The following is a 20,034-nucleotide window of genomic DNA, read 5'->3' on the forward strand; positions in this document are numbered from 1 at the left end:
GCTCAGTTTCATCACCCTCTCTTGGTCCCAAAGAGCCCCATCTCAAACAAAATTCCCTACCTATGTGTGGTTTGCCATTGAGAAATTCAAACCACTGTCCCTAGGATACAGGGTGCCCCAAAAATCTTAGGGCAATTACAAGCTATTAAAGCTTGAAACAGGAAAACTCAGCAGCCAGGAGCCATAGGCATGTAAGCTCCTCAGTTCCCCTCCCCTCACTTTTTTTCTTTAAAATAATATCTGGGGCTCAGTTTCCTCATCTGTAAAATGAGAAGGCTGGTCTAGGTAACCTCTAAGGTTCCCCCCAGCTCTAACAATTTATAAAGCAATGATGTTTGCAATCAGTCAAGAAACAAGTATTTATTAAAGCTCTCCCATGTAGCAAGTAAGGGGCTACCAAAAGACAATGAGAACAGTGGCCTCTCACCCCAAGGGGCTGGCATTCTACTGCGACTCGCCTTGGAGGGACAAACCAAACAGAAGGCCCTGGGATCTGGGGGAGGGAGAGAATCTGCTGGAGCTGGGCCTTGTCTGGGACAGGGCTCAAGTGAGGCCAGGAGGGGGCACTCTCAGGCCAAGCTGCTTTCTTTGAAATAGCTGGAGTTTAAATTCAAACCTATGCAGTTCCCTAAGAAGCAGGGCTGTGTGGAGTGGGTTCTCTAATCACCGAGCACACGTCCTAGAATTCAGGGGCTGGCTTTCTTTTTTTATATATTTTGATCACTATATTCTAAAAGAATCTTATGTACTGTATTTATTTATTTAAAAACCTGATTGTGGGAAGGAGTCACTAGGGTTTCCCAGATTATCCAAGGGGTCCATGGCCCACAAAAGTTGTAAAAGCCTGGATGTTTAAGCCCAAAATCTACCTCCTCCACCTTAGGCATCCTATGATCTAGGTATGACCAAAGATCACTCAGAAGGAGGGCACTGCCATGGGGAGAAAAAACCAGTCCAGCTGCATCTATCCCAGATAAATGACTCAAGCACCCACCCACAGAATTCCATCCCCCCTAGGAGACAACATCACACAGGGAAAGGTGTCTTCCTTTTTTTCAAACAGCTCCTGAGGAAAGCCTCCAATCAACGTTCTGGGCCAACTGTCCAGCAAGGCCTAAGAGCCCGCCTCCTCTGCCCCTTGACCCCAGGCCCAGAAGGGGTCACTGGTGTCCACTGCACATTCCGGAGGAGGCCTGTCCAGAAAATATATATGTTCCAAGCCCATTGAGCAAGCTTGTACAGGCCTCCTCAGGTTCGGCAAGGGGGGCCTCCCAGGGCAGAACTGGGCCTCTCTGAAGCTCCCAGTCCCTCGTTCCCCTGGGGCTGCCCAAGGAGAAAAACTGGCAGATGATGGGGGATGGAGGGGCGGTGAGCAGCCTGAGAGGAGAGGAAAAAGAACAGGAAGGAAGAGGTAACAGCTCCACATGGCACACACAGGCCCCAGGCTCTGGGCAGTTGTAGAATTCAGAGACATGTGCTGCCCTCTTGAAATCGGTTTCTTTTTTTTTTTTTTTTAACACGCTCTCCCCGTGTGAATTCCTGGCCTTCCTCCTATGAGGAGGCCTGGGGTACACAAACACACCCTGTTCTTTTCTCGGACACTGAACTCAGCTCAGTGTCAGAGGAAAGGCCTGTGCCCATGGTCATCGGAACATGGACACCCCCTCCTCCCAAACTGCCTGGCATAACACAGAACCACTCTCTATTTATGGGAGGTATTTCTTGTCTCCCTTATTAGAATGGAAACTCCCAGCTCCTAGCAAGCAGATGTCATTTCATTTTTCGGACTTATACCCCAAGTGCCTCGCACAATGCGGGGGTGCAGTGGGTATGGGGGTACAGTGCACACAGCAGGCACTTAATGAACCTGAATTAGTTCATTCTCCCACCCAGCTAGTGTCTGGCACCACGAGAAGTTAAGTGACTTGCCCAGCATCACAGACAGTCAGCACTGGAATGGACTGGAACTCAGACCAGCATCCTATACACTCTGCCACCCAGACTGGAATCCAGACTACCGGACTTTGGGGTCTCTCTGCTGTTATTCCTACTATCATCATTTTTAGAAAAATACCCACAAGTAACTAAACCGATGGGCACCCACAAAATGGCTGACCCGTCCAAGAATCAGCCCAAGGTCAGCCTGCCCTTGAATGGAGCCTTAAGACTCAGCATCTCCATCCAATTATGGTTTTTTTTTTGTTTCATTTTCTAAGGGAAAAAAAAAATCAAGCACATAGAAAATGCTAATAAAGAAGGATTTTCTGGGATCCGAGTTCCACGGTGAAGGTTCTAGAGTATATTCTGAAAGCCCGTCCTTTCTGAGGGCTGGCTGATCATTTCAACAATTTTCATATTCTAATAGAATCCATCAACTCAGGTCTTATTGAGACATTTTTTAAAGTATCACCCCTGTCTTTAAAAGAAACAAAGCCCCTCTGGTTGTGTAGATAACTTCAACATAAGACCTTAGAGCTAAGGAAGCATTGGGAGGCACAGGGGATGGAGCGTCCCCTCTCCCAAAAGGGAAAAACAAGAGCAGTAATATGAGGGGTCATTAGGTCATTGCCTGCTAACGACAGTACGTGGTCCTCTCTCAAGTCCACCACTTTTAGCTCCATTATGTGATTTTTGAAAGCTCTCCCTAAATTTCTCCCAGCCTACTTACTTATCTAACTTTCTTATTATTTTTCAATAAATACCCTCTGCTTTTAAAAAAGAAAAGCCCCGGAATCCCTTAGGCTCTTTTGGGGGCCTCCGTTTGCTCATCTAGGGAAGTGTTGGCCTGGGAGGCCCCTTCTAGCTCTACACCCAGGATCCCACAGGTTCTGAGTCATCTCTTACGGACAGCAGAACTTAGAAACACACAACCCACATCTGTTAGGCTATTGGTCATTTCTAGGATAGCACATGGTATATTTCAACCCAGGAAGAAGCGGCTGGAACACAGAAGGTTCCAGACCTTTTGGTCCCAAACCCCTTGGGGGAAGTCTCAGGAGGCCTTCTCAGAATGGAGATCGAACTGCCTAAACTCAACATGGTCCCTGGGATCAAGAAGGCCCAGGCTGTCTGGCGTTTGGCTCCAGGATGCTCCGCAGCCTGGCAGAAGCCCCGGTCACCTCTGGGGGAAGCAGAGAATGAAGCCCGAGCACAAAATGACCCAGGAAGAATGATTTGGCAAGGAACAGTCAAACGGTGCAGGAGAATGTCAGCTCCCTGAGGAAGAAGGAGCTGTTGTGCCTGTTCTGTCGGTGCCCCTGGGCCAGGCAGCCTGCACCCCAGCAGGCCCTGCTGTTCAACTTTGTGGGGCTCAGTTAGAATGATAACAATAACCATCTCAGCTCCCATTTCTATGGCACCTTTCATACATCATCCCCACCCCCCTTAATGTCTTTCCTCTGGTGATCATCCCCGGTTTATCCTGAATACAGCCTGTTTGTACAGAGCTGGGCATATGTAGTCTCCTCCGTTGAGCTGTGCGTTTCTTGAGAGCAGCAAGTAATTGCCTTCACCCTTTGTGGATGCCTGGCACACACTAGGTGCTTAACGTCTGCTGACTGATTGGCTGACATCGGAACTTAGACTAGTAACAAAGGCTGTGGCAAACGCAGACTGAAATGAAGGGGCAACAATGTTTTGCAGCGTTGATTTTTTTTCTTTTTTTAAACATTTTCACTATTTCAATATTCCTGGTTTCTCTTTTAATACTCTGTATTCTATTTTATGCATTTAAAAACATGATTCTGAGAAGGGCTCCCTCAGCCACCCCATACGCTGTCACCCAAGGGCTCCAGGGCACCAAGGTTAGGAGCCCCTGCCAGCCTATTATAGGGGGGGCTTTCTGCAAGTGCCACACAGGCACCCAATGCCAGCTGCCAGGAGAAACTCAGCATTAGAACATCCCCTTCCCTCCTCTCTCTCTCCCCTCCTTTCTTTCTTACTCTCCCTTTCTCTCCCCCCTCTCTTTATCTCCCCATCTTTCAGTCTCTCCCTTCCATCTTCTCCTCTCCCTCATCTCTGTCCCTGTCTCTCTCTCACAAAAGTTGGAGGCATACATCATACTGATGTAGACCTTTTTGTTTATTTTAGAAATTCTACTGATGCCTTTTGTTTCTCATTCACCTCGATTTCCTAACATTTACCTCGCCTCTTTCCTCCTTGCAAAAACATGCCTTGAAATGAGAGGAAAAGTAACCGGCAGGGCCACCAAGTTTGGTAACATACAAAGCACTCCTCACCCACAGTCCCCCATCTCTGTCCTCACCAGCCAGGAGGCCAGTTTGCTTGTCTTCTCTTCTTCCCTTCCAAACATCAAGACCGGACTCTTAACAAGTAAATAGAAATGCTGGCATCCCTTTTGGAAGGACTCTTCAGGGAAGGCCTCTCCCCCTCGCTACCCAGTTCCTCCTCCTGGTGTGCAGAGGAGCCCTGGGTTCTTTGCCAGGAGAGCACAAGCTTTAGCAGGCCCTCCACCAAACCAGAACAACAGCAAGCCCAGGTGGGTCCCCCACAGCCTTTTCTCTGTTATCGAAAGACCAGCCTAAGGCAGGCCAGGCTCAGCACCAGCCGGACCTGGGGACCCATCAAGGACACTGCCCACCCTCAGGTGATCAGGGAGCTCGCACCACACATATCAGATGCTTACAGGGGTCAGGCGCTGCGAAGTCCTGGAGATACAAGCAAAAGCAAAAAGAAAAAGCTGCCCTGCCTTCAAGGGGCCCCCATTCTGAAGGAAAAACTGGGTAAGTGCATGAGTAGGCGCCAGCTCTAGAGGACTTGGATTCAAATACCACCTCTGACCCGTATTACTTTGTGATCTTGGTCAAGTCCCTGAGCCTCAGCTTTCCCCTCTGTCAAGTAAGAGGGCTGGCCTCCATGGCCCACTTTCTAGCTCTATACTATCATACATTTGAGTGGCGCAAGTTAGCCTAGGAGGTTCTAGCCAGCTCTTAGGCCAGGCATCAATGATACTTTAAGCATCTTAAAGTTTCCTTCACTGCAAAATAGCCACTTTTACATCAGCAAAATTCCTTCTTAAAACTTTATCCTTCACAGTAGATGTCTGTAAGTCCATCCCAGGCCTCCATGATGGGATAGAGGCCACCAGGGGATTGCCAAGGCATTGACCTGACCTGTGGCCAAGTTGTGGTTCTTGGGCCTTCCTCTCCAAGGCCCCTAGCTAGGTCTGGGGCCTCGGTAGGCTGAGCCGTCCCATAGGCTTAGCCACCAAGAGATAAAGTCAAGTGAGGCCCACATGGATTTCCACTTCTGCCAGTACACCAACGAAACCCACTCGGGCATTGGGGTACGGTACGGAGCAAAAGCTGGAGGCCGACACTTGGAAGTGATTTTAATGGGACAATGTTTCAGCATCTTTCCAATGACCAAGCAAATGTTTTTCATGTCTGAGTGTGTGAATGTGAGTGTGTATGTCTTCCCCACCACACGCAGTCTCTGTGTTTCTGACACAGCCTGTGTTTAGCCTGCAATGCTCTCCCATGTTATTTACCCATGTGATATATAGTTAAGGGGCTTGAACCGAACTTCCCAAAACTACAAGATGGTCTGTCTCTGCCCTTTGGCATAGTGGCCTTCCAACTTAGGAAGGAGGAACGCTTCTCTCAGAGGTTTCTTCCCAGTAATTCTCCCCCCTTCCCCCAACACAAAAACAACCAATGCTCACAAAAATTCAAAGAAATTCTGCACCATTGACAATTCCAGGTGATCACCATGGGGAGAAGGTAGATTTTGCAGTAAACATCGACAATGTCCCCATCATTCTGTGCATTTATTTCAAAGAGTGGATGTCTCTAGGTGAGGCAGAGAAAGCACTGAAGCTGGAGTCAGGAGGACCTGGGTTCAAGTCCAGCTTCAGACACTTCCTAGCCGTGACACCCTGAGCAAGACAGTTCACAGCTGCCTGCCTCAGTTTCCCCAGCTGTAAAACGTAGGTAATAACAGCACGATCAAACAAGATTCTATTTGTACAGAGCACTGCAAATTTTAACTCGCTATAGAAATGAGAGCTATCTTATTCAGTTTCGCCCTCTTTCTTTGTGATTCCTGGTTCTAAATGATAATTCTCTGGATCAGGAAGAAAAGGGCCACATCAGGAACCCTGAGGATGACAAAACGAATTGTTTTTTTAAAAAATTAGTCATCTACCCTTAAGGTCCTGGCCCAAAGCCATGCAATTCCATCCTAAACACGATTTTTGGGTTTTCAGTAAAAAATTCTCTTTTGAGGTTTTATTGTCTGGAGTTTGTTGTTTTTTATTTAAATCCCTAAGTGTGGGATAGCCTAGGGGACAGAGGGCTAGCCTTAGGTCAGGAAGATCTGGGTTGAGATCCCACCTTTGACTCTTGGCGGTTGTGGGGCCAGGGAGGGACCTGCCATTTCATCTCCCACAGTGTGGGAGCACTTCTCTGCAGACTGTCAGAAGAGCTGCTGATTGGTATGAGTGGTGGAGGTTTCCACACAGGGACTTCCCCACATCTATGAAATCCTAAGTCTGAAACATAAAGGAATAAATGAGTGTACAAAAATATGAATGAATAAATAAACTGGGAATAGCTTTAACTGAGAAAGCACTCAACCCTTGTAGCATCCTTTGGGGAAGGTAAAAGACCAGATCCTAAGCAGGAGAAAAGGCAAAAAATAAAGATGCTGGTCATCAATGCCAAGAGGGAAAGACCTCAACCTTTCAAAGGGTGAAAGTCTGACCCAAACACCCCACTTTACACCATAACAATGAACAGTAAGTGCAGTAGAAAACACAGTTTTTACAACTTATTAATGCCACTCCATTGGTCAGTGGGGGGAAGGCAGTGTCCTCTCAGCCAATGCCTTCATTTTACAGATGAGGAAACTGAGGCCAGAGAAGGCAGATGACTTCCAGATAGGCAGGAATCAGCAGAGACGAGATGCAAACACAGATCCTTTGACTCCAAAGCCCTCACTCTTACATTCCAGGGAAGCTGACTTTTTAAGAAGTGGGATCATTCAGGTTGAGACTAGAACACAGTAGCTGCATGCTTTTACTTTATAATAATTCTTTTATAAACAAATTAAACCAAAATGGAGGGAGGATGTCTAAAACTGAGCCAAGCTGTCCATCTCCCCTCCCCCTTCCAGGCATCACCATCTCAGAGAAGGGTCAGCCTGTGGCCTGGGGGTTCACTTCCTCCTTCACCCAAGGTCAACATGGGGATTCTGGGGTTTACTTTCTGCCACTGAAATTACTTTGTATTTCTTTTGTATATTTTGTATTTCAAGGAACTTGGCATCCTACAGTATGGGAGAACTGGGATCAAGCCCAGCCTCGGACACAAAATAGCTGGATGACCCTGGGTCATGTCGGGGGCACCAGACCTTGAAGACTTCCAACTGCTAGGAGGCGGGTCCCCCTGCAAGGGCAGGGAAAGTTCCATAGGGATTGTTTGGATTTCCTACAATGCTGTCCATTCTCCCGCCCCCAGGAGAACTGACTAGGATCCTCTCCTCTCCTCCCCCTCTTTTCCCCTCTCTCTGTCATCTTCGGTCTCACCTGTTCCCATAGTCCCAACTACTGCCCCTTGCACTCTCTCCTGCTGTCCTCTCCCAGAATGATGGGTCTATAGCCCCTGTGGTCCCTGAGCCATCCTGAGGGGCTCATCTACACCTCAAATTCACTGTGACCAAAGAGAAATTCATCACATTTCACATACTGAGGATAACCAGAGGTGGCAAGTACATGGTGTGCCTTAAGGTTTGCAAAGCACCAGATTGTCAGATGTGATCACACAGAGTCGGACTCCACGTGCTGCGTTGAGAACGAGAAGCCGTGTTAAGTGCATAACAACTCATAAGATCCGAACAAGGGAGCAGACCCGGAAAGCCGGAGAAGGGACCTGAGCGTCGCCAATTAAGGAGCAAGGCTGGGCAGCCTGGCCACAGACTCTGGCTGTACAGGAGCCTCTCAGAGTGCCCCAGGTACTGGTCCTCTGTGATCCCCATGGCCATAGCACCGCCCCCGCCCACCTCCTCCATGGGCCTTTGTTCTGTCCCCCAACACACCAAAACCCCAAATGAGGTCCCGGGCCAGACATGGCACTGGGCCCTCACTTTGACGGCCACAGCCTAAGAAAGAAATTTTTTTATGGAACAAAGACATTTTTTCCTTCCCTGCTTTGTGGAGAGAGCAGGCTAAAGTTTTACCATCAAAACAGGAAAAGTAAAACCTTCAAAATAATGCTGATGGCACACTGCAATTTGGCTGCCCGAAATAGAACACGTACAGTGTATGCTATAAAGTGAAAATGACTGGTTTGGAAGCACAAAGTCAAATTATAAAGGAAGAGATTTGTACCCCCCCTCCAAAAAAAAAAGGCTTAATGATCCCAGAATCCCGGAACCTTGAGAGTAGGAAGGGACCTCAGAGCTATCTCATCCAGCTTCTGGCTTACCGAGCAATGCCTTCGCATCCCTTCGTGCAAGCAGCCACTCAGACGCCAAAGGAATACCTCCATGGATGGGAAACTCACTACCCCCGGAGGCAGCCCATTCCACTTTTGGGGTTTGGAGGCAGGGGCAGAGGCAAATCCTCTTATTAGGAAGTTTTTCCTCATAATGTACCAAAAGTTCTCTCCCTGCCCAACTGTTCTTACCCTGCTGACGCCTCTCCAAAGTGAGTATATTTAGCATAGGCTCCATCGTAGGAACCTATATGCTATCAACCAGAGAGTCCTTCATATTCCTGAAGACAACTCCACAGGTCACCCCAAGCCTTTCCTCCTCCAGACCAAATCTCCCCAGCCCCTGAGGATGTGGCACCAGTCCCCTGACCGTAATGGCTGCCCTTCTCTAGACTGGTTCCTGTTGGTCAAGATTGGCCTTCCTCAAATTTGGAGGCCAGAACTGACCAGGATACTCTGGCTGAGCTCTGTCAGGGGCTGGGCAGCAGGACTCTAGGCCTCCCTCATCCTGGACACTGCTGTGTTGAATGCAGTGAAACAGTGCCTTGGAATTCTCTGGTGTTGTGGGTCACACTGGTGACTCCCATTGGAGGCCAGGCCCGCTCAAGTCCCTCTGCCTCTTTCCGACATGACCAATTGTGCAGTCACACCTTCCCCATGCTACACTCAGAGGAATTGATTTTTTACACCCAAATGGAACAGTCTACATAATCCTACAGCATGGTTCAGGGAAGGGTGCTGGGGTCAGAGACCAGATCTGAATTCAAATGCTACCTTTGCCACTTACAATGCATGTGACCCTTGGGCAAGTCACCTCGATATTGCAGACCTGTCCCCTCATCTGTAAAAATGAGAGTGGCTCAGAGGACCCTGAAGGTCCCCTCCCACCTCTAAATGGGTGATCCTTTGACTAACTAGACTTGGCCTTCCATGCTCACCATTCAGTTCTTCCCAGACCCTGACTCTACAGTCCACCAGGATGGCTACTGCCCAGCTCTGCGGCATGTGCAAACCAACAAGCATGCCTTCAGGTGCCCTTCCACGAGTCCATGGGGCACACCAGAGAGAAGGTGGAGCTGGCTTGACCAAGCCCCACCAGTGGGCTTCAGTTCTGCCTTCCTCAAGCCCTGGTCTGTCCAGCACCCAAAAGCCTCTGTCTGGAGATATGAGATCCTGCCACATTTTTAAAGTTCAGATCTCAGCCTCCATCTAACAAGATCTTTGCGATTCATAATACTCCATGTTTCTACATCACTCAGAAAGTGTCTGGAAAGGAACATGGCAAATACTCCCTTCTGTAATCCAGTTTCTACTCAGTTTCTTTTTCTGAAAGAGGGTTAAGTACTTTTTTTTCTCTTCTGTTAATCTGGGCAACTTATATTTTTGTAAACTGTGATCCAATTTCTGAATGGAAACAGAATTCCAAACCCCAAACAATGTGGCTTTTTAAAAAGTGACTTTTTAAATTAAGGTATCCTAGATTTCTCCAACTTCCTGTTGCTGTAATCACTCAGAGAGCCATTTGTCTGGTGTATTTCTAATGGGAAATGATCACTTACATTTTGTTTTTGTGTTTGTTATCTCTATAGGCAAGCACAGTTCCTGGTAAAGTCTTGTAGAATGAATAACTAGAGAAAAAATAGGAAAGATGGGGGGGGGAAATCTGTTTGGGTTGGTCCTTCTAACAGCAGCCATTTAATGAAAAGGCTCAGAGTCCACATTTCCCTGATTGGAGTGCCTGGAAGCTTAATCGGTCCATCAGTAAGCATTTAGCCTTCCTTTAAGTACCTGACAACGTGCCAGGCCCTGCTGGGAATAGAAAGACCAAAAATGAAAGCAGCTCCTGTCCTCAAGGGGCTTCCAATCCTCTACCAATACCAAGCAACTTCGGCTGCTCTAAAACTTGCTGATGTTATCACTGGATGGAGTCTCTGGAGACATAGTGGTCTGGTCATTTTGCTGTCTATTCCTTTCTATGCCTATCCCTGTCCTGAAATGTAGGCTACTTCCTACTCAACTCAGCCCCTCGACCAATTTTTCCAAACTATGTTCTCCCCTCAAGTGACTGCCACAGCACATAAATCACAGAAATGCCACCCCAGATTCTGGGGATATACTTACTGTCTTACACTCATTGGGAAGACAAGTCTGCATACTCTGCGTACTTAGGGCTGTGATGCAGTTTCCAATAGCAAATATTTAGAAATTAAAAAAAAACAAAATCTATTTTAAAATGTATCAATAGTCTCCTTCCAAAACATCATGTTTATGATTGCTCATTTGACAAGCAGACTTTCAGGGCTATATTCAATGTATTTCTATTTTTCCATTTCAAAGTTCAGTGTACATTCTGTAAGTAAAATATGGTGGTTTACCCCAAAACATGAGTAAATACTAATTTTGGGATACGTCTGCTTCTAAATCAACTAAATCAAAATCAAAAATTATTTGGATAGACACCTCAACCTTGGAAATCTCCATAAAACTCTATCCATGCAATTCACATGAAAGATTCTTTCTGTAAATTTTCATGATAAACAATCAGAATAATTTTGAATCCCTAAATGGCAGCAAAAATTAGTTTTGTTCATCTTCCCCTTTTCAGAATAGTCCTCGGAACTGAACAGCCAAAAAAAGAGATCACCTCCACATAGCTGAGCCCTTGGGGGGTCCTCCTCAGGAGCCAACAACAGCCAGGATGCCCCACAGGGCCAGAAAGTCACCATTTAAAAAGAATAGAATTATTCAAGTCAATCCTCGGAGTCCAGAGAAATTTAAAGGGGCCAAGCAGCTAAGACTTTCACAGACTGAATTGCTACAGCAATTATCAATGATGGGGCCTGAGTGAATGATACGGCAGAAATACTAGGAATTGGATTTCACTTGCTTATTTCTCCAGGGGAAATCAGTTTGTTGGGACAATTATTTTCTGTCTTCCATAAATCACATAAAAAGATAAACAGAGAAGGGTATCTTCTTTTTCTTTGCACAATAAACTGGCATTGCAAACTCACATTTTCATGAGACACACAAACAATTAGTATCTTGTCTTTTTTTTTTTTTTTACTTTGGAATACTTTAAAAGCGACTTCCAGAACATTTCCTAACACCCTCCTGCCTTATAGAGAGGCACAGAACCGGGGAGGGAGAGAAGGCCCTCCTCTTTCTAGCTGGATCAGGGACAAATTCCAATGCTCATATAGCCTTGGAAGATGTATACAATCCCATCTGCCTCCAACAATTCCTAATTCACCAAGTGCTGGAAAAGAACCCAACATCATCCTGGGAGAACCAAAGGAGGTTTTCTCTGCTCGACTAGTGAATTTCAAACTGATCTGCAAAAAGATTTGGGGATTTTTGTTTGTTTGGGGGCTGGGGCTGGGGTTGTGAGGGGTTTTTTTTCTTTTTGGTATTTAATTCCACCATACACAATGTAGTACATACAAGCAAAACACAATTGAGACACTGTTTTCTTTAACATTCCTATAGGAGACTAAGGCCATTTGCATGGGAGAGAACACAATTACTGGTTTTGAAAAATCATGAAAGACAAATTCATAGTTTTTTCCTCCAACACCTCCCAGGAGTCACATCCTCCCTCCCTAGTTGGGTCATGTCTGTCCCCAACTTCTGGGTTCTCCCGAAGAGGTGGGGGGAAGTGGAGGGGAACCATGGCCCCCTTCCCCCCCACTGCTGCTTCTGGAAGGCTCCTTCCAACATTGGTTACAGAAACACTCAAACCAGAACGTCTTCTCGAAAACAAATTAGTGTACTAGATTTGAACAAAACTGTTAAAGTGAAACTTCCATCAAGGGCAGGCCAGCTTTGCCCAACACAAATAAAGCTTATCAGTCCTCTCCCTTTCGGGCACCTTTGATCTGAACATACACCAAGGCAAAAACAGATCCAACCAAATGCTGTCAGGGGGGGGGGGGGGGGGGGGAAGAGAGGAGAAGACTCAAAGGTTGTTTTATTTTTATTTCAACTCAGTCTGCATCCCAAGGCAGAGAACAAAAGAAAGAGATGCTTGTTTCCCCATTATTTTTATATAGTTACAGAACTTGTATTTGATGAAGAAAATACAAAACAACAAAATTATAAGAAAATAGAAAACAGCGGCCAGCACCGAAAAGCGCAAATAACTGTTCCAGTGTTTACTCCTGAAAGTTTGAATCTAAAATTCTAATTTTCTGATGCATTGAGATGGATATACAAACACGTATACATGTGTGTGGGTGTGTATGCCAACCACCACCTCAGCAGCTGGATTCAAGGAAGAGACAATTTAAATTTGAGAATCCAGAGAGAACCAGGAGCATGAAGGGCCATCTCCTCGGCTGAACGATTTTTAAAAATCAAACCTCTGCCCCACCAAGGTCTTGGCATCCCAAAGCCAGCAAAAAGGTTACTGTGTCCATGATCATTGCTCAGTCTCACTCTCACACACGCACATAAACGCTTGGAAAATTCAATGAAATAAATCCACATAGGATGAATTCAGCATCAGAAAAACTATGTTCTTACTTGCTCATTTTTCACCGTGATCCAGAAAGGATGAACAAAAGCACACACACACACACACACACACACACACACACACAAACACACACACAAACACACGGAAAAGAAAGAAAAGAAAGCTTGAAAGTTGCTTTCCCAGACCTCCACGACCACTTGTGTCTGGGAGAAGGCCCTAGAAGGCCAGCTCCCAGCCATGAACACACATCCACATCTGGGCCAACACGAGCCACCCCAACCCCCCAAATCCTCCCTCCATTCCCAACTAATCACAAAGTCCAAAGGAAATTCAAATCAAGTAATAAAAAAAAACAAAACTCCAGGAAAAACCACCAGGCTCCAGGGCTTATGCATTCAAATGGTATGTTCGAAGTGAATCACACCCAGAGCTGGGGAAGAGTCCCATAGCCCACATCCACAAAGAAATCCAGTCCAAGTTGGGAGCGATGGAAAAGTTTTCTGCATATACCATGACCTGGGCCATGGCCAGGCCAGCTGGCCCCGGGGTCACCTGATGGAATGCTTGACTTAAAGGCCATGCTCCAAAAGCAATATTTCTATGTATTTGGGGAGATGGGGGGGGGCGCGGGAAGAGGCAAAAACAAGCCTAGAACACAAATTTTAAAAAGGCATTTCAGAGTAAGGCTGTCCATCCTTTGGACAAACTGGTTTTAGTTTCATTGAATATCTGTCAACAACCATACATTTTAGCAGTATTAAAAATGCAATTGACCTTTGTTTTTTTTAACTTAAGGCAATTAAAAACGCAGTGTTAAGAATTACGGAGTCATTAACAGCTAATATTCTCCCAAGAAGTCATTGGGTGGGACCCTTCAATCTAGGGCATGTATCTTTTGAGTTTTCTAGGCCCCTGACTCGGAAGGCTAAGATCCTAGGCTCCCATTTCATTCTCTTTCAGGACGGGGCACTTTACCATTCTTACACTAAATTAATTACAAATTATAACCTTTTTCCTTTCACAAGCCATGGAGTCTTTGTCTTTTAATATACTACTGATTCTTCTAGTCACTGACAGTCATACAGATAATGCTGGTTTAAAAAGCAACGTATCAAAAAGGGGGTGACCCACAATGTGGAAGGACATCCGGACCCCTCATGGTGGGGGGCTGTCAAATCTGGCTGGTTAGTTTCTGAGCATCTTTTGGCAAAATCAAGAAAGTTCTTCCATAAGGCCGATACTTGACAATTACTGGCAACAGAAAAATCCTAGCTTTAGGGCCTGATGGGACTTTAGAGGTGGTCATTTAATTCAATCCCCTCTTTCTACAGATGTGGAAACCAAGGCCTAGGAAGATTAAATAAAGGGACTATAATCTCAAACTCGGCACTGTACCAGAATGCAATGGAAGAGGAACGATATGCAGATATATAGCAACTGAAGAAATGTAACAAAGAAGAGGAAAAGCTATGTTCATTTTCATTCCTATTCTTATATTTTCTCTCTCTCCCACCCCCTCTCAATTCCAATGGACTGTTTCACAAGTCAAATAATTGTTCTCTAAATACAACTTCCACAGACTTAAAAGGAACAAAACTCTACACCCGTAGAACCATAGGTGTCTGTCCCACCGCACTCCCCCCCCCCTTCATGCTTTTGGCTTCAGAAATGCGCCAACTTGAGCAGGGACAAACTTTGCTCGGAAGGAAGATTCAGCTAGGGCCCACCCTTGGAAATCATGCCTCTGAGTTTCCATACCATCTCAAGAAACACTGGGGTTGCTTTTAGCTTTGCAAATCAAAGACTACTTGCCCAAATTGTCTTTTAGGTAAAAGAAAGAACACAGACCCAACTGTCCCAATGTTTGGCTAAGAAAGGTACACTGGTACTCTATGACTTTATTCCTGACAAAGGCTCAAAGATTGGGACCATAAAACACCATGGTGGAGGGGGAGTCAAGCCCCTCCCAATATCTAATGTCACAAGAAGGGTTTCATATCTGAAGCTTCTCCATCTCCCCCAAACCCAAAGACTACTCCTAACCATTGGACATCAGATAGATTTGCAGTCTCACACCTCATATATTGAAAGTAAAAATTTAAAACGAGCATCTTTTGCCAATAAAACAAAGAAAAAAATGTGTGAATAAATTCAGTTTCTTCCCCCCCACACACATCAACCAGAACTAGGAAGGCAGGAAGTTCAGGTTGCAGGCCAACCACCCAAAGTCCAAACAAACAAGAGAAGCCAAACTTATTTACCTCAGCTTTTTGGGGACGGAATAATCAACTTCCATGACCTTCCCATGTAATTCCACTTTACCTTAAAATGAGAAGGAAAAAAAAAAACTTTCAGAATCTCTCTCAGGGCTCAAAAGCTAGGGCTTAGGGGGCAGGGGAGATGGGTGGGGAGAGGGTTCAGGGAGCAGCACCCTCAGCTGTGGGCTCAGGATTTGTACTTGGGGCCACAAGGGGGGAGGGGGGCAGACAAGCCCATGCCAGCACTTTGTCCAAGCTGGCCCCGGGTGGGTAGACACAAACTGCCCTTCCTATCATGGGAGAAGGACTCAAGTAGCCAGAACTATGGGTGGTATGAGTGTTACAAAACAAAAATTAATTTTTTTTTTTGTTTAAAACCGCCAATTTGTAAGCATAAGTTCATTTGAAAAGTGAAAACGCAGGGCTGGGGCAGCCATGCTGTGTGCTGGTGGCCCCTGGTTGGGGCGCCTGCGTCCCGTCGGCTAACTAGGGGTAGGGGAAAAGACTGTGGGAGCCAGGCTGAAGTTCTTCTCTCTTTCCCTAGCTCTTAGTTTGCGGGGGCCAAGCGGATGCCCCAACGTGAGAGGGTGTCACTTTGGCCTTGGCTGTCCCGTGTCCCCCCGGGGCCCAGCGGCCAGGCGCAGCTCTCGGCCAGTGTGCGCCTGCCCGCGCGTGTGCGTGCCTGTGTGTGTGGGAGCGCTCGCGAGTGAGCGCTGCAGGTACGTGCCCGCGTGTGCCCATGTGTGCCCGTGAGTGAGTGCCCGTGGGGGTGCGCTCTCGCGTGCAGATGGGACACCGTGGCCCGGCGGCAGTGCGCTCCGCGCCCGGGCCCCCAGCCCCCTCTTTGGCTCGCCTTAGCTCGGGGCCCCCGCCGAGTTCCGACCGGGCACCTCGTAAAAAGGTGCTCCAAGACGCCCGGGAGGCGGGGGACCCGTTGCCGGGGCGCCCCCGGCCCGAGGCAGCTCTCAATAAAATCGGAGAAAAAAATCCGAGAAAAATACTAGCGCCCAACAAGAGAGGAGGAGGCGGAGGCGGCGGCGGAGGAGGCGGAGGCTCGGGAGGCCAGCGCTCCAGGGCCCGCGGGGGGTGGGGGTGAAGGGGGGTGCCGGGGCCACCCCGGGCGCGGGGGCCCAGGGTGAGGAGGGGGTCCCCCGGCCAGTGGCGGGAGTCCGCGCGGAGGTAGCACCCAGAGCGGGCAGTCCCGGGACGGAGCCGGGGCGCCCCGCGGAGGGATTTGGGGGAGCCCCGAGAGGGCAGGAGGTCACGGTCAAGGCCACGGCCGCGGGGACAGCGGGGTGCGGCAGCCGGGAGCAGGTCCGTGGAGGATGCCCTCGGCAGGGCTGCCTGCGGGGAGACTGTGCGGGACCGCCGCCCTCGGGACGGCCCGCCGGGAGGGGAGCGGGAGCGGATCTCGGGGCGTCAGGAGCCCCGGGCTGATCGGGGGGGGGGTGCGAAGACGCCGAAGGGGTGTTAGAGGGGGAGCGAAGCCTAGGACGGGCGCGGGCCGGAGGGCAGCCGTCGGGGGGCACTCACCCGACAGGGTCTCGATGGCGCGGATGGCCCAGTTCTGGTCCGGATAGTCCACGAAGGCGTAACCGGCCTTGAGCAGCACCGGGCCGGTCAGGGGCAGCTTCCTGTCCCCGAAGAGCTGCCGGAGGTCGTCGGCGGTGACAGCGGGGCTCAGGTTGCCGATGTAGAGCTTGTTCATCGTCCGCCGCCGCTCGGGCTACCCCGGCGCCCTGCCCTGCCCTGCCCGGCGCCCTGGTCGTCGCTGCGCCCTCCTCCTCCTTCTCGCCAGCTGCCCCCCGGTTGCCCAACCCCGCACTCAGGCGGCTCTGCTTCCAAGTTGCGCGCCCGCGGGGGCCTCGGGCTCCTCGCGTCCCACGGGCGGCGGCGGCGGCAGCACGGGGACAAAGCGCTCCCTGCCCCCCCTCTCCCCGCGGGGTGGCCGGACTGGCGGGCGGGGGGGGGGGGGGGGGGGCGGAAGCGGGGGGGGGGGGGGCCGGATGGGGTGGGGGCGGGGGCGGCGGCAGCGCCGGCTGGGCGCGCCTGGGTCCGCGGGCTGGAGTTGGGCTACTGTGAGTGAGTGAGTGAGTAAATGAGTGAGTGAGTGTGAGTTGAGTGCGTGAGTGTGTGCGCGCGTGAGCACCGGTCTGTGTGTGAGTGGGCTGCGGGGCGCGCCGGAGTTGTGCACCCTTGGGTGTGCCTGACTTTAAGGGAGTGTTTGCGCGTGTGTTGCGGAGATGTGCCTGTTTATGTCCACGTGCGCGTGAGTTGCGGAGGTGTGGCTGTGTGTGTGTGTGTGTGTGTGTGCGTGCGCGTGCGCGGGGGGGGGGGGCTTGCACCCCTTTGAGTTTGCGAGGTTTCGATTGTTTGCGGCCGACTTTGTGCGAGGAGTTGCGAGGTTGCGGTTGTTTACGTCCCGTAGTGCCGGAGTTGCGGGGGTGTGGCTGTGGGTTGCGGAGGTGTGGCTGTTTATGTCCTCGTGTGTGTTCAACTGGCCTGTGTGTTTACGTGGGTAAGAAACGGGGATGGAGGGAGGGGGGCGAGTGGAGCAAGAGCCCCCTCCCCACCCTCCCATCCCCGGCTCTCGCACTCTCTGCCACCCCAGCGTCCCGGACAGCTGCGGGGAAGGAACACCCTGAGCTTGTCGATTGGGACGGAACCTGGACTGGCCCTGGCCGGCGGCTCCCTGAGCGCTGGGGAAACTCGGCGGGGCGGGCCGGGCCGGGCCGCGCCGCGCCGCGATCCCTGGACCGGGCTCGCCTGTGGCTGGCCACTGGGGGGCTGCTGCTCTGCCTCGGGCCGTGAGCGCTCTCAGCCAGAGTGGAGGCTGGGCGCCCGCGCGGAGCGAGTGCCCGGCGCTTGCAGTGGGAGCCCCGGGGGCGTCAGGGAGGGGGTGTGCGGGCCATGGAGCTAAGGGAGGGTGCGGAGCGCTGTGCCTGCAAGGCATGGGAAAGGTGGTGGGGCTCCCGGGTGCATGGCGCGCCAGGAAGTCAGCAAACATTGGCCTCCTCTCCTGCAGAAATTGCCAGTCTAATAGATGGGACAGGTCGGAAGCAACAATGTTGAGAAAAGGAATTTCATCTGTGAGTTAGCTTCTGATTGAGTTTTGCTCCTGGGCTGACCTCAGTCCAGCCATTTTCCCCTCTAGTGATCCCTTTCAAACTCGGCTGTAAAATAGAGATTGAGCTAGGTCAACTCTAAGGTCATGCTAACGATCTTGGCTCTCTGCACCAAAGCAGGTGTTCGGAATCTGGGTCCATGAATTTGAAAACATATTATTTGGTTTCCTTTTCAGTCCTCTGTACTTTATTTTAAGGCCTTATCCTGGAAGGGGATGGAGGAATCGCCATTGTAAGGTCATTCCCAGTCTGATATTCTGCGCCCCTCTCTGTTCTGACAGGACCTCTCCTAGTGCCAGCGTCACTCCTACTGGTCATATTGTCTCTTTTCTCACACAATTGGTTCCAGGTTTCTTTTAGCTCTGGTGTATTGGGGCCTAATGGGCCACCACAACTCTGACCTTCTTGGTTCTAGGATCTCCCTAAGATCTGGCATTCTCTTCCTTTTAGGTCTGGTAGTGTCTGTTTTAGGGTCCTTCCCAGCCCTGACATTTTAAGTGCTGGCGTTGTTCTGACAGTGGCTGTTCTAGGGTCCCTCCCACTTCTGAATCCTTGTTCTAAGTTTCTTCTTAGCTCTGAAATTCTCTGTTCCAGACTCAGTCCCAGTTCTGACAGTCTCTGGTCTAAGATTCCCCCTGCTCCTAGCTCTCCCGTTTTGGATCCGAGGGTCCCACCCAGCTTCTTGTATTTCTATTACTTACCTCGAAGGGACATCATGAAGAAAGAACCTCATAAAATGGAAATGTAGCACGGCTCCATGGACAATATTCTGGACTGGAAATCAGAAATATCTGGGTTCAAATTCTGCCTTTCACATTTACCTGCTGAGAGCAGGGCAAGTCATTTGAACTTTCAGCTCATCAGTCTCCTCATCTGTAAAATGGAAATAATGTAAGAGTATCTGCCTCAAAGGATTGTTGAGGCTTAAATTTAAAGAAGGCCTTGTGATACAGTGTTTCCACTGTATTGTCTCTGTGATTAGAGGACCTGGGTTCAAATCCTGCCCCTGCTACTGCTGTTCTTGGGCAAGTCACTAAACATGTTGGGCTTCAGTTTCCTCACCTATAATAGGAAAGAGTTGGGCTGCTCAAACCCCAGACATCACCTGTGGTACTGGGATCTGGTTGGGGAAGTTCTGAACTTAAGGTTCTGTGATATTTACACCATTGTCTGAACACATGCAACAAAAATAGGAATCGGAACCTATGGTGGTCATACAGTGCTAGAATGTTCCTTCTGGCCTTAGACTGAACAAGACCCAGGTGGAATTCAGGAGAGAAATCAAAAGAGTGTTTTCTGTTTGCTTTTCAAATTTAAAAAAATGGTTAATTAATATTGACCTTTTCTTTCTTCCATGCTCCTCCTCCCCCACCCCACCCCCCAGCAAGAAAAATAAAAGCCCTCTTACAAACACAGGCAAGTGAAACACACTCCCACATTGACCTAGTCTGAGCTGAGCCCATGGGCTCTATGGGGAAGCGGGCCTCACCTCCAGACTTGACCATTCATTTTGGTTGGTCTTTGCGTTGATCAGATTTGGTAGGTTTCTTTTTTTGTTTGTTTTTTTGTTTTTGTGTGTGCGTATGTGGAGGTTTTGTTTTTTGAGGGTTTAAAGTTTGGCCTTTTTGGAGGGCATTGGGGTTAAGTAACTTGCCCAAGGTTACATGGCTAGTTTGTGTGTGTGTGTGTGTGTGTGTGTGTGTGTGTGTGTGTGTGTGTGT

The 20,034-nt window shown here is 49.1% G+C and overlaps 1 protein-coding gene and 1 long non-coding RNA gene across 3 annotated transcripts in view; one reads left to right on the forward strand and one right to left on the reverse strand.

Annotated features, from left to right (window-relative positions):
• Nucleotides 1–17,116, reverse strand: part of IGF2BP2 (insulin like growth factor 2 mRNA binding protein 2) — a 135,470-nt gene extending 118,354 nt beyond the window's left edge. The window contains exons 1-2 of one of the 2 annotated variants that reach the window (XM_069089366.1): nucleotides 16,722–17,116; nucleotides 15,192–15,252 (exon numbers count right to left, since the gene is read on the reverse strand). In XM_069089366.1, the coding sequence (XP_068945467.1) occupies nucleotides 15,192–15,252; nucleotides 16,722–16,896 (236 nt within the window). In that variant the 5' untranslated portion in view covers nucleotides 16,897–17,116. The remainder of the gene's footprint in view (nucleotides 1–15,191; nucleotides 15,253–16,721) is intronic. The other variant, XM_069089365.1, reaches the window with a different exon arrangement.
• Nucleotides 17,117–17,220: 104 nt separating this feature from the next.
• The window catches only part of LOC138162316 (uncharacterized), a 7,943-nt gene continuing 5,129 nt past the window's right edge, over nucleotides 17,221–20,034 (forward strand). The window contains exon 1 of the long non-coding RNA XR_011168593.1: nucleotides 17,221–17,706. This is a non-coding gene — a long non-coding RNA (uncharacterized lncRNA). The remainder of the gene's footprint in view (nucleotides 17,707–20,034) is intronic.

Source organism: Petaurus breviceps, unplaced genomic scaffold (genome assembly GCF_028583685.1).
Source record: "Petaurus breviceps papuanus isolate PSGF00001 unplaced genomic scaffold, PetGlider_PUasm1.0 186, whole genome shotgun sequence".
Classification (NCBI taxonomy): domain Eukaryota; kingdom Metazoa; phylum Chordata; class Mammalia; order Diprotodontia; family Petauridae; genus Petaurus; species Petaurus breviceps.